A 15,316-nucleotide genomic window follows, 5' to 3' on the forward strand; every position below is an offset into this window, starting at 1 on the left:
AGTGCTGAAAGGAGTTAAATAAATATTATAATATTGTGTTATTTTTATTTTATCAGCTCAAAAATAAACTAAATGTGCAAGATTTTATTCAGATGAATGAAACTGACATTTTTAGAAGGAGATTGTAGATCAAAAGCATGTAAAGAGTCTCTTGTGAGAGTGCTAATAAAAGACAGGCAAAGCGTTTTCTAATGTTTTGGGTTATTGTGGGCTACCTTTTTAATAGTTTTTAGTCTAAGCTCAGGAACAACAATGGGATGTGGGTCATTTTGTCTTCTAAACCACTTGCTGAATGACTCAATGGGGGCAGCCGAATTGTTTGATGTTTGTGGTTCAATTTAAATTGAGATTAACACAGAAAGCAGTTTAATAAATGAGGAATATTTTCTGGTGCACCTAACATTTTGTTATCTTAAGTCTGTTGAAAATCTTGCCGTAAAAGATTTAAAAAAAAAAAATATTTATCTGCATCAGGTAGAGATAGGCCAGATTTGTTTTGTTGCAGTATTGTTGTCAAGGGCAGCAGAAAATCATTCATAGGTTCGCAAATGGCCCCAAGACCGCACTTTGGACACCCCTGGCTTAACTTATTTGAGACACCCAGCAACATCAGAGTCTGTCTGGAATGCTTCACTTCTAGAGTAAATGTGTTCTTAATTCAAATTTTAAGCGAATGTCAAAAATTATAAAGCTTTTTCCCAGCCATAAAAGCAGGGTTTTGTCCCCGATATCAGAAAAATCATTAAACTTAACCATAGCTTAAAGGTTTTAATATAACAAATCAGTGCTAGAGCCAACAACAGCAAACACTTCTGCAATTGGTTACTTAAGCTTTGCGTACATCTCTGAATCCATTGTGAACATTAATAAAACCTTAAACAAATTCAAAGTCTTTAGAATTTTTGCCATTTAAAAGATCAGCACATAAAATAATCTTTTAAATGTTGGGGACATTACATTACTTCTGTGAGAGAGGAGAGAAGAATAGATTAATGAAAAGTGACCCAATTTGACTGAGTCAAAAATATGTCAAATGCAGAAGAAAAAAAAAAAAAGCTGAAGTTGCTTTTGTGTCCACCGGCACCTGAATATTAGTCGGCTTTTACAAGAAACAGAAAAGCGACACTATTCAAAACCTCACAGTCTGTTGTAGCACTGGAAAGCAATCTGCAAATAAAAATGTATTTGACACAGAAAAAATGGCATATGGAAGGAAATGACAGCAGGTGGGCCTTGTTACATTCTTCCTGAGAACTTACACGAACCATATTAGAAATATAAAGTCTGAATACAAAATATGGCACTGTTTTGGACTGAAAACCTTCTTGTATTTTGAAGTTGACAAGCTGAAATGATTGTTTCTCAAGTGAAAGAAAAAAACCATTGATGACTTCTGGAATTGCAGTGGGACAAAATCATCTTCAATGCTCTATTTCAGTCTTAAGTTATGGTCTTAAGTCTGCATGACAGTATGACAAAAATAACAAAGGAGAATGTTGATGCCTTAAAGTTATCTTAATATGTAAGAAAAGGTCTTTGTTAATACACCAGGGTCAGGAGATTTTGAGATGTAAGGCTTTACTACACATGAGAGGTGAACACTACTGACAAAAAAATTAGAAATTTTCAATCTGCCTTAGTTATGTCATTTGTTTTTAGAATTTCCTTTATAAAATCCATAAAGAGGCCATAAAAATGAGAACGAATGCTAATTTATTTCAGTAGTTTAGTTCAGAAGAAGATTCTCTACACATTCAGTGACACTTCTAAGTTTTCATTTCTGCAGTTCACACCCTTCAGTCTGGGTTTCATATATCAGAGTGTGTTTATGAGAGTCACATCCTGAAATGAATTAGAGAAAAAATTAAGTTCTCCATCCTATTCTAATTTACTGGGATGCTCCTCTAATTGTAATCCCAATTTAACATTCAGTTTCAATGAGAACATTGTAATTTTTCACCATCTGTGGGGTCCTGCTGCAAAGTTTGATGAAAATGTGAGCATGTGCAACCAGCTCTCATTTCACTAACACCCAATGTGTGCAAGCAAGCAAGTGCAAAGGCATGTGCATGTGTGGGTGGTGGCCGCTGTTAGGCGCCGTGCGTCTGCTTTATAGCAACAGAGTACATGTGCCGTCGTTTTAAACTCACCACGAAGAGGAAGCGGAAGTTGGCCAGCTCTCCGAAGAAATCCTCCACGCTGACTGAGTGGGGGTCGAATGCGAAGTAGCTGCCGATGCTCTCGTACAGCTTCTGCATGTTCTTGTGCATGGTGGACAGCTTCTCATACTGCTCCCGAGAATGTTTGGAGAAGCCGTGAAAAAAGGGGAGTAAAGGAAAACAGAAAATGCAACGTCTCAAACACAGACAATAAAATGCTACAGTAACCAGCAGTAGCAGGGAAATGTCACACATATGTTGCCTTACAGTATTTTTAAGACCCACCTATGTCAAGGTCAGCAGAAGAAAGGGAAAAAAAATGGATAAAGGAGGGTCTTCATCTCACTTTGGAGTCAATGACAAGGAGAGCTAATAGCGGCAGCCCTGAAATAATGGAAAGGTGTTTTGTAGGCAGCAGCATGACACAGATGGTTGCTGGAAAAGCTGATTGCAGTCATTGTTCTATTGTTTCGCACAACAACAGTGGGGTCAGGTTGTTTTGAACCTCACAGCTCACGTCGCACTGTGTAATTTACTGAACAGGCGGAGGACTTTTCTCCCAGTGAATGAGTATTGACAGCCGGCATCAGTTAAGCATTATCACAGCAGCCATTGACCTCATGGAGACTGCACTGGGGCATTACAAGACTCCCATCCTGAGAGGGATGAGAGCGATGCAGCGCAGATTTACGTGAACACACATGTGGAGGACACAAACGTGGAAATAAGGAGACCTTGAGAAGGAATTTCATTAATACTGGTCATCCTGAAATTACAGCTTTTTACGCATTTATGCCGATAGTTGTTATTGGTGCTGGCTATATTTTTCGTGAAGGATGAATACGAAACTCACACACACGCAAGGATGGGAAAAAAAAAGACAGCATAACTTCATAAACAACCACTTGCATCAAGAGCAAAACTCATCCTGCCTCCACAATCATCAAACCTAAGTGAGGTGAACAGCTAAGAGCACTTATAACCATAGAGTGCACACGTACAGTAGCACACGACTCATGTGTGGGTACAGTGCAGCTCAGCTGGTGGACCGTCTGCAGGCACACAATGCTAAAGACAGCTAAATGTGATGATGAAATGTTTTTTATTTCTTTTTTGTTGAAACATAGGGAGGAAATAGATGAGGGGACAGATGAACGCAAGTCTGGGGGGGAAGACGACAGGTAGACTCATTCGAGGAATCATTTCAGCCCTACTGATAAGTATAAAATATTGTACGTTGTCTGGGCCACTGGACCAAAAACAATATTAAAGACCTCAAAAACCAACATATTGTAGTCTGATCTAAAGAAATTAAACAAGATGAGAAACAAATTATATCTCTCTGGAAAGACTATTTCTAAGGCTTCTGGGAAACAATTTAGCTGTGAAAGTTGTTATCCACAGAATAAGAAGACAATATTAGAGTAGTGAACTTGCAGGATTAACCAATCAACCAAAATTACTCCAAGTGTTCAATATCAGATAAGAATTTGAGAAAAGTGAAGTTTATGAATGAGATGTAATCCATACTATTTTAACATGTATATTTAGTATTACATTTCTGGTGGAGTATTTTTCCTCTCACTTGTCTTGTTTTTCCTTGAAACAGAAAAAAACCATTATGTAATTTATATCAAAGCTATAAGATGCTTTTGGTTCTGCTTACAATTTCAATCTATTATTTGTGTAACTGCTACTGAATTTAATTTATATCCATTTAAATTGTCCTACAAATTGGAATACAGATGGAAAATATCTATAAGGCAAAACAAGGTTTAAATTGGGGCAGGTAAAGTGCAATACCTCCAGCCCCACCTGATGACAGGGAGTGCAAAATCAGTCTCTGTATTTGTCTATGGGGAGTGTTAGTGTTCATGCCAGAAGAATTGCTGGACGTTCATGCAAAATAAAAGACTGCAAAATAAAGAGCAACAATGAATTAAAGATTAATAATACACAATTCATCTAATTAAATGTGTTTGTCTTTCTTATGTGTTTTCCACTGTAATCTGTTCTAAATTGATGCTGTTGCTGTCAACCGATTGTTAAAGGCCATCATTTGACAACACTTTACTGCTTGCTTGTGTTACTCCTACGAAGGTCCCAGCTTCTGAGTCTGGGGGCAGTTATAGGCAATTAGTGTTCTTTTACAGTCGCCTTGGCAACATCCATGGTAAGGTGGGACAGCATGTGGCCTGCGATTACCAGGGCCAAACAGTTATCAAGGTTTTGTTGTTTTTGAACAGTCTGCTATTATTGCGTGGAGGCCACAGCAGCTTTCCAACATGTCCTGCTTTGCTAGTTCATAATCAATGCTGTACTTGGGATTTTTCTGTTTCCCCAGCTAAAAATATTACTTATGAGGTCATGTGCAAAACATATTACATTGATCCAAAAACACACAATTGCAGAAGTGTTTTTTGGAGTTTTGTGCATGTGAAGGGGGAGGAGGTGTAGATTTGTTGGTTTTATTTTGTGAGGTCACACTGGGACAGTCAGAACATTGGGCAGAGAATGAACTTATTCTTCTGTCTCTCTGTATCCATGTCTGCCTGGACGCGATTTACCCCCATTGCTCCTGTCAGACCTCTGTTATCTCTTTGTACACCTCCCTCAATCGCCTCTTCTTTTCTAGAGTGTCTCAGCGGATGGATGTGAAAGTAAAACTTTGCCAAAGTAACATTTCTTTTCAACATCAAAAGGACTCTTGAGTTTTGCAGTACTGGAGTTGTGATTTTTTTTTTATGGGTAAGTGGAAAAATAACTGTTTAGAATCTAAAATGTAGCTAGCACATCATAGAAATATACAGCCTTTTTTAAAAAACTTTGCTAAATTAGGTTAGCATAAACAAAATAAATAAAAAATAGTTTAAAAATGTATGAAGAAAGGGGGTGCAGAAAATGATCATCATAATCATGTCAAGAAATCAAAAAGAAAAAAATAATAATGCACACCACTACAATGTTTCCATTAAATGTTTACAATATGTTTATCATTCCTTTAGTTCTTGGGGAAAATAAATGTTAAAAAAATCACTTCAAGAACTTCAATTCATCAAATGGATGCTATTCTGTAGTTGTTTCAAATTACAAGTAATACTTCACTCCACTATGGTGAACCTCAAGGTTCTGCATAAGCGCCCCTGTTGTTTCGTTTCTGTGAACGGTGTACAACCCCACACTTGGTACAACCACCACTATTTATGGTAGTAATAATAGATGCTGCCATCTATGAATTGAAATAACAATTCAAGACTATCATAATCATTTCTGATTTAGTACCACATATGAATGTGTCACAAATCTGATTTTTTTTGTTTTTTAATATTTTGGTGAAAATATTTCAAATGGGTCAGTCAGACTGTCATGAAAAAGTCAGATATGGGTTCCACACTAGCAAAAAATAAATAAATAAACCAAAGAAGAAAAAAACACATTTGAGTCGCATTTCTGTGCTCCCTGAACGTAACCCTACATCCTGGTTCTAAGTCACAGGGCTCTACATTGTCATGGAGGTCCTGTGATTGATGCCTGGTAGCACTGCCACATACAAGGCATCAGTTATTTATCTGTACGTTAGGATTTTTATGATTGCAATCTTGTATTGTGTTTTTTTTTTTCAGGGAAGGCGCTACCAAACTTAAATTTTACTTAATTACTTGCTGTGCCTGATGTAGCTTGTGGCTCACTGGATGTTTTATTTTCCCCGATTTGCTCCCCTTCCCTTCTCACTCCCTGAAATGCCCACGTATGCACTGTGGTAGATGTGTCCCGCTGGGGACTGGACTGAAGCTGGCTGGGCTTTTGCTCTTCATATTTCCACATCAAAGACATGTCATATTGATGGAGCCTGACGCACACTATCCTGCAGCAACACAACCTGCACGCTGGAGCCGCCATCCAGCATGCATACAAAAACAGAACGAGAAGGGAAACATACTCACACACACATATATATATATATATATATATATATATACTGAAAATGTAAGGTCTAACTGTCATGCTACCATTCTTTAACTACCCGGTTGTCAATTACACTTTTCTTTCTTTTTGCTATAGGATCCTTTGTTTTCTTTCTGTTTATTTTGCTTGCCTGTTTTTACACCCTGTCTCAGTCAAAAGAAAAAACTCATTATAATTCACTTTCTACACCCTCACTTGATATTCTCTCCATTCAATTCTTGCTCTCAGACAACAAATCCCCTCTTTCCTGCTCAGAGTGGACTTTCACAAGTATTCTGTCTGAACCAGGTCTCGTATTCACACCACTTGGGCTTGGAGTGGGCACGCCGGGTCACGAGGTAAGGCATTAGGCAGTCTTTGGTTGCCCCCCAACCCTGTTTGTCAGTCTTCGCTCTTCTCTTCAGGCTGTCCTCACAGGAGGACAGCTTGCCCTGCATTAAACCCTACCGAGGCAGAGAAGGGCAGCAGCCCTAAGACTGAAGGGGCTCCATGTAGCAAACATTGATGAGTATTTAAAGCTGCCACTCTGCTTTAAAAACATTTCCATTTTCTATTGTATGTAACATACGGAAAGTCGCAATTAGCTGTGAAGCGGAAAATGATGCATGGTTAGGCCTGTCACGATAGCAAATTTTGCTGAGCGATTAATTGTCTCAAAAATTATTGCGATAAACGATAATATTGTTTGAAGACCTTTTTACACTGATTTAATGGAAATGACATAATAATCCATGTGATTTCTTGCCAAAGATAAATACACTTTATTTTCAAAAGAACACTAAACACTGGAACTGATAAACAAAATAAACAAAACAACCAAAAACGAAAATAAAATGGATTCTCAGTCTCCATTAACAAAAAACACACTTGAAAAAAAAAACTAAACAACATAAAGCCAAAGTGGAAATAAATACTTCATTCAACCAAAATAGTGCAGATTATGAAGTCTGTATATTATGTTGCCCTTCAGTAATAATTAGATTTAAATAGAGAAAATGGGCACATCGACTACCTGATGCAATAGTTCACACTACATGATTTTTTGCTCCTATTTTTCCCCTTACAACAATCTTAGAACGTTGGTCTTTCTAAGATTGTGTGGTGTGTTATGGTAGATCGTCTCCGATCTAAATCAGGTGTTTTCCCCGACTGGGAGCTTTAACTCAACCTGTTGAATGTGACAGGTAGCCAATCAGAATGCTCGGATTCTCCTCCGCACTTTCTGAGGGGAAATTACGGAGGGGAATCCCAAACAGCTGACACTGCGCAACCCGAAGTCCAGCGGACATTGGAGATGATACGTGGAAACAACATTAATGTTTATTCAACATGCAAAGAATATAGAAATGACAAGAGGAGGAGTTGGAGCAAAATTGCTACCGCAGTTGATAAACCCGGTAACTTTTCAGCTGTTCTTCGTTAAGGTGACGTAAATAGGTTCTAATGATTTTCATTCAGTCAGGACTTTACGCTGACACTAGCCACATGCATTGCAGGTAGATTGTAGTAAAGCATTGATTAATGCCTGGTTTTAAAATTAGTTCACTGAACTTGTAGCCATTATTTTGTGCCCATTGTTGGACACCACACGGCAGGACCGAACCCGATCGAACCGTTATACCTAGGATTTCTGTTGGCTAATGTGTGGTCTGTCAGGTTTTGAAAATGGGCCGACAATCGGCTGGGCTTTACACTAAGGAAATGAGGAAGGGAGGAGTCAGTGGAGAGCACCAGAGTTGAGCCTTTGTTCATTCAGTGTCATTAACAGAAAGAGAAAAAGGCCGGAAGAGACGATAATGCCGATAATTAAAATGACGTGGATAGTTTTAATTTATCGTACGATTAATCGATTTATCGTTTATCGCGACAGGCCTATGCATGGTTCAAAAATTTAAATGATATAAAGTGTGACATGCATTTTGCATTCAAACCCTCTTTACTCGGATTCCTCTAATTAATATCCAGCTCAATCAAATTACCTATAGAAGTCAAAAGAGGAGGCGACTCTGGAGGAGCTGCAAAAATTCACAACTCAAGTGACATTGTTATACTTTTTGCCAACCACAAATTTGATCTTTACAAAGAATGACAAAATAAAGCCATTGCCAAAGGAAAAGTGGTAAGAATCACAGTTTGAAGTAAGGCAGCAGTTCTCAAAGAGGGATGGGACCCCAATTGTTGCAACAAGTCAACAAGGTTGGGGTCCTAAGATCCTCTTTGGAAATTAAACAAAAACAACTATGAAAGGTTTTTTTATTATTATTATTTTAAACATTTCAAAATCCTTGAAAGAAAAAATCACTTCACATTTATGCTCTACTTTATGTTGAACTGTCTCATTAAATTCCAATAAAATTCCAAAGAAATGCATTAATAATAGCATTGAGCAATTTTCATTAGATATAGTCAGGTAATAAAATCTTTTTCAGATTCAGGGCTCTGCTCTGTCTTTTTTTTCTACTCGATATAAACTCCAGTTACTTTCTGTCCTTGTAAAATCCAGATTTAGGTTTTTGTCCTGCCCCAGAGTCCTCATTACTGCATTTTAATCAGTCACTATTTATCTTTTCAACATGCCAGAAAAGGGTATGTTGAAATTACTAAGCTGCGATTAGGCACACTCATTTTTAACATCACAAACTGACATCAAAACTGGATCCAAATCAGATTTGTAGTCTTCTTTTTGGAGCCACACACTATTCATTCAAATGATAAAACACAGAGAAAAATCAATTTATGGACCACTTCAAGGTAAAAACTGTGTTCACATTGGCCACCTATGAGGATGGCAATAAATTACCTGGTTTGTTTACCTGTGTGCATGAGAGAGTTATTAAAGTGCGACATAAAACCCTACAGTGGGGGCCCAAAAAGCCTTGCTAATAAGTCTCCTGTAACCTAGTTCCATTAATGTTTATTTAATGCTTTTCCTATGTGCTCATTGGCCACTCCATCCAGGGCCCCACACTAAGCCTGCTTTTCTCCAAACCCCACTATCCCTGCTCCCTTTATCCCCCCACCTACTGCCAACAGCCCCTCTGGGCCAAATTACACCAAGACTGCCCACTGACTGGACACAAGCCATCATGTTGACTGAGAAGAGGATGAAGGAATGGAGTACAGAGTCATGGCAGAGACTTACCACTGTATGTCTGATGGAATACATCATTTTACTGTAGTTCATTGTTTTTCTTCTTAAAATAAACACAAGAGATGTTGAAATAGATACCAAACTCTTTTGTTTTGGTGTTTTTCTGGTGTTCTCGCAAAAAAAAAGTTAAAAGTGAGCGTAGGAAAGCGAACACACTGAGAAACGACCTGACGTAATGGGATTAAAATGACAGGGATTATTCATATAAATTCATTGATCTGAATTATAGTAAACAATACTGTGAATGTTTCTACCAACCAAGCTTGCTTTGTAAGAAAACAAATCACTTCAGCTTTAAATTAATTCAAGAGTCATAAAAAACAAAGCAATCATCCTGCAATTTAATACATGCTAAACCAACATTTACACAGAAAATTAGAGCTAGCCTGAGGCTAAATTTCTGGAAAGGAAATGGAAGACATTTTCTCCTACAACTGAAAATCTTCCCTTTTCTCACCTGCTGTTGGTAGTCGGTATAATGTCACAAGAGCAGAAAAATCACAACAATTCAATCTGTGGGAAAACTCAGTGTATGAACTCAATACCACTACAATGCATCCAATATTTTACAAAGTATTGCACTTTGAGCCAGAGCTTGATGCACTGAATAACCGAGGAAGATTGTCCCTTAAAGCAGAAACGATAGTGGACATTACAATAGAAGACTCTGCAGCCTTGGAGTAACAATGACTTAGGCAGAAAATTTAACAAAAACTTCAAAAATGCTTCTTTTTTTTCATAACAATGCAAGCTATGCCCACAATTTCATGTTGGATCTAAATCAAAGAGTTTTGCTCATTAATTCCCTAATGCAGAATGTTTCTGCTGATCATTGCAAAGGTACATTCTGTACCAAATATGAAGTTCTATTTTTCTGATGTATCAAATACTTATTTCTTTCTAATTAATTATTTAAAATAACGCAATGTTATTTCCCATTTGAGGTGTACAGACGATGAAAATTATAGAATTCCCCAATTTTTGTAAGTCACAAAACTCGGAATATCAGCCCTGTATTAAAAACTTGTTTTCCCCACTGTAAAAACAATTTGGTTCTAACAGTTAATCTTCATAATTTTGACAATATCCTCAGGTTAAAAAACTTTTAAGCCAATATGCATTCAATCTGGATCAACTTGTCATCCTCCGTTGATGTGTGGTACATTGTTAAAATTCAGTCATGGAAGAAGGTTATAGACAGGTGGTTTATCCGATAACCTGCCAAGCACTCTTTGAAAGTACCTGTCCTTTACCGCTTTCCTCAAACGACTTTCCAGATGGCTCTGTGCAACAAACCATATGGCACTTCAGGTTAGCTATATGCACAGTGTTACAGTCGTGGTGACAGTATGCCTTACTGATGTTGTTCAATGTTGTTTGGAAGTCTAAACTTTAAAAAACACAGCAGAAGAACCTGCAGAGCTGTGTGCAAATAAAATTAAGAACATATTTTCCACACCTGACAGGTTCAGCAAGTTATATTTTCTGCTTTGACAGAGGAGCTTAGATTTTTATCCCCTCGTAAGTCCTCATCATCTTCTCACCTACAGCCTCTGCCTCTTCTTTCTCTGGAAATTAGAAGGCAGATTTAATGTCAATTTTACTGTCAATTTATTCTGCCCATCTGTCCCTGAAATATTTATACGTGCAGAGAGGAAGGTTGCTTCTGCTTAGGCATTCAAAGCTCTTCACTAAAGCACCCAGCTGGTGTTTTAACAACTCAGTGAGGGGGAAACTGGTGGATGTAATGACTACATCTCATAAAGGAAAAGACAGTATATAAATTAGGAATGAAAGGATTAGGACCGTGGGGATGACCTGTTGAATCATAGATAGGCTGTTTAAAATAGGCATTCAGAAAAATTATTTTCTGTCAGTTCTGAAATGATATTGTGAAGCACACCCCCACACACACGCCCCCACGCCTGCACACGCATATGTTTTCCTTGATAACCATTTATGATTACTTCCTTTTCTCGACCTTGGAACAAAGTGATCTAATGCCACAACAATAAGCATGTGCCTGTTTTATAATTTCTGCACAGCAGCTTCAGGACGGGGCAAATCCTCTGTGTTTACAACATTCACACTTGTCAAATTTTAAAAGGTCAAGTCTCTTGTTCCCCTTGATGTGATCGGTAAACATCAATTCCTACCTAACATTACAATGACTTCCAAGAGATGGTGTTTTATGGACAGCTTGTACACAGTTTTTTTAAACAGATTTTCAACATGCATAATTGAAGCAGCATGCACAAATGTCAGTTTTAATGTGTTTAAAAAAGCATCCGTAAGTAATTTGTATGTTTTCCAATAAATACCTCTATCAGCCTTGTTAAATATGATGGGAGAATGAGTGCAATCCTATAATAAAGAAAACAAATAGTTCTAAATATGGCTTCAAATGATATCTTGTTAGATCTAATTTGACCTGGGTCTTCCTCTTCTCATGGTTCACAGTAAATCATAATATCACTGAACAACAGCGTTTCTACTCGGGAGGCAAGCCAGGTTGTTCTTTGCAGCCCCATCAATTTAAAATACTTGTTCTGTCATGTTGCTCAGGGATTATATAGATATTTCTTTGAGTATTGCATATGGTATTTACGTCTTTTCTGGCACATCCAACGCCTGTGTAGCTGGATGCAACAATGACAGAGATTAATCGCAATGACTGGCCTGCATTCTTTGTTGCTTTTTGTCTTTTCTGCTTTGTTTCTGAATATTTGTGCTTCATTGTTCAAACTGTCTGAATTTAAAATGAACAAGCCTTCATCAAACCTTTGCAAGCAGTTGACTGCAGCTAAAGCAGATATTTCACAACCATGATTAGTCACTATTTAAGGGTTTATTCCCATTATTTACCATTTGGATGGCTATAATTACAGTTTGGAAAGAGGAACAACAAATAATCTCAAAATGTTTTAAAAATGAAGGGGTTGACACGTTTTGATCTTATTTTGGATTGTTTTCTACATACATGATAAACATTATAATTGTCAATCAAATCAAATGGCCTATGAATGTTTAGCCAAACATAGCTAAAATATTAAATTGATTGCAATATGATTATTTTACTCTGAAAATTAATAGTTCAATTACAACATTAAAAGACTTTGACATTAACTGCCATTATGAGTATTTACAAGCTTTTCATCAAGTTATATGTTTATAAAAGCATAGGAGCAAAGGTTAAACTATAAAAGCCAATAAATAAGCTTTTAAAATGATATTAGAGAAGAAGGTTTGTATCAAAGTAACACATTTAAATTAATGTTTTGCATTGTATCTAACATTAAAAATTAAGTCAAGTGGATTGGACATAAAGCCGCCTTTGATTAAGAACATAAAACTCTAGCCTTCATGCTCGTCTGATTCAACCTTGTGATCAAAACATGAACCATAGTTGAATATCTTCATTCAATTTAAATTATATTTTTAGATTTAAAATACTGTGACCCGTCAAAAAAATGAAGAGCTTGTATGTGGGAATGAGAGCAAAGGCCAGATGTATAAAATTAATTCACAACCCATAAGAAAGACTGATGAATCCAAGTCACTTGCTAGTGAAAAGAGGAGGCATTTGACATCTGTCAAGGTCTGTGTCAGTACTTTGTGCATAAATTGGTAAGATAAAATAAAATTCAATATTGAATTATTTATTTATTTGTACAATAACATCTCTTCTTATAACCAAGGCAAAAGGAATCAGTTTGTTCTCACTGACTGATAATAATGACCTAAACTTTATCTCCAAGTACAACTAGTTAATTATAGGATAAGACCTTTTTTTCCCCCAGCTCGTGAATAGAGAAAGGATTGCACCAGGAGTGATAAAAGATGGCCTGCAAAAGAAACAAAGAAGAAAGAAAGAGGGAGAGAGGCAATATTGATCAGATTCCTTCAGTCAGACCACTGCCCCAGCAGCTACCGTGACAGAGTACAGCTCCATTCAATAGCCTTATCATTACCACAGCACAAACCCATTCAGCAGGTCAGCCTGTTTGGCCCCCGGTTCCCTGCGTGTGTGTGTGTGTGTGGGCGTGTGTGTTTGTGTGCCTCTGCAGAGAGGGGGGTAAGTAGGAAGGGGTAAATTTCGATTCTTTAAGCCAATGAATCCCATTATAAGACCACTTACAGCACATTTCTTTGTTCACAAGACTGTCAGCCTAATGAAGTGTCCTGAGAGTAAAGGAGGGGAGGGGGTTAAAAAGAAGATTTCTTTCACTCAAGAATATCACAACAAACATGCCGAGTCAGTAATGCGTTCTAACTGAACTATGGAAACAAGCGTGGCTAAAAGGAGGATCGACAAGCGACTATGAGTGTTATTAAGCAGTTAGATTCTGGGGTACAAAAATGTCTGGAAAATTTATTTATATTATCGACACTTAGATATTAACACAAATTGACCATTAATTTCTTTTGACATTTTAACATGCCCTCTATCAGTATGAGGTCAGTATATATATTATTATTGTTATGACCTCTGAGAGATCTAGGCTTTTTTACCCTGAATGTTCAGGACTCTTATTTTGAAGTACAAAAGGAAGTAGATTTTGAGCAGCCATCTTGCATTAACAGGGTGAACTAAACACTAAAAACAGGACTTGATTTGGAGTGTCCTCTTTGTTTTTTTAAGGACTCTAGCCTGAATTTGATCAAAAATACATCATGATAAAACCTGAAACTGATTATTCTGTACTACAGTAAGCTAAATTAAAAACGGTTTAATAATGAAATATTTATACTGTTAACTATAAATGTCATTTATACTGTCATGTAAAAGTGGTTATTCTTTGTTTTTGCAAAAACGTCACTTACTTCCTGTTTTATGAAGCCTCTTCTCATGACAACGACGCATCATTATACCTCTACTGACATATTATTAGGATGTTAAATTTGGTGTATTATAAACAGTAGTGGCCTAGCAGGGTCGACCAGGAATTTTTGTGCCACGTTTCTCAATACCAGACAGATATGAGAATAAAGAAAGGTTTTTAATATATGATTTCATATATTAAGGGGAAAAGTATAATCACCCTCTTCCTGAATCATGAACTAACTGACATTTACAACCTTTTTGGGACAAATGAATTTGATTATTGCCAGACCTGTACAATCAAGAAGTTGCTTTAATAGAACCCAGCAGGAGGTTGCTGAGAAGGTCAGAATATACTATTTAATAAGCGCCAATGGGCCTAAAAACAGATCAGAACCAAAACAAATGAATATAAGTAATAAAAGAGAACAGTGGACCCTTGGTATTTACGGGGGTTAGGGACCACAACCACCTGCGAATAGCTGAAAGCAGCAAATACTGTACATGACACCCCCTCTAAAAACGCTCATAACTGCCTATTTTAATATACCTTAATGTGCTTTAACATGCACTGTAGAAACTGTCTAGAGACTACTCTCAGCTTCCCAAGCTGCATTTTTCTTAGAATATTTTCAATATGCTCTATGGGGGGGAAAAAAAAGTTAATTGGCAAATTTTCTGCCAATAATTTGGAGTCACAAAAAAAGTCCACGAATAGTGAGCCACAAATCGTCCACTGAAAAATCTGTGGATGGAGAACCTGAGGTTGTTGTTGGAAACTAAAATGCAATTCAGTATATCAACGCTGTCCTTCACTGACAGGGTGCAACTGCATCCAATTCCCAGGTGAAGATATGGTGGAGATAACAATGACGATGTCGCACAATCTGAACATGTCCTCTCAAAAAACTGCTTCCCATTTAAATACAACTGAACAACCCTGTTCTTTATTAGATTACAGTCTGACACGAGTTGCACGAGTAGCTGTCAAAGTCTTGGAGTGAAGAACGGAGAGATGCAGACTGGGGAGAGAGGAATAATGGAGCTGTCTCCACTGGCAGCACAGAGGCACAGAGACTATTTTTAGCAAATTAATTTAAGGCTCTAAATAATTAACTGATAATTATCTGGCAATCAAGAGTAAGATAAAATGATCTTCCCAAGAGTTTCTTTTTTGTGTGTCATGTGGCTCAGCGGGTGGACAGAGGAGCTTTGAGG

At 37.3% G+C, this 15,316-nt stretch overlaps 1 protein-coding gene across 4 annotated transcripts in view; it reads right to left on the reverse strand.

Annotated features, from left to right (window-relative positions):
• diaph2 (diaphanous-related formin 2) overlaps window positions 1-15,316 on the reverse strand; it is a 457,445-nt gene that overhangs the window by 96,160 nt on the left and 345,969 nt on the right. For all 4 annotated transcript variants that reach the window (XM_032554339.1, XM_032554341.1, XM_032554338.1 and 1 more), the window contains one exon: window positions 2,151-2,315. In XM_032554339.1, coding sequence (XP_032410230.1) covers window positions 2,151-2,315 — 165 coding nt within the window. The remainder of the gene's footprint in view (window positions 1-2,150; window positions 2,316-15,316) is intronic.

This window comes from Xiphophorus hellerii, chromosome 23 (assembly GCF_003331165.1).
Source record: "Xiphophorus hellerii strain 12219 chromosome 23, Xiphophorus_hellerii-4.1, whole genome shotgun sequence".
NCBI classification, from domain to species: Eukaryota; Metazoa; Chordata; class Actinopteri; order Cyprinodontiformes; family Poeciliidae; genus Xiphophorus; species Xiphophorus hellerii.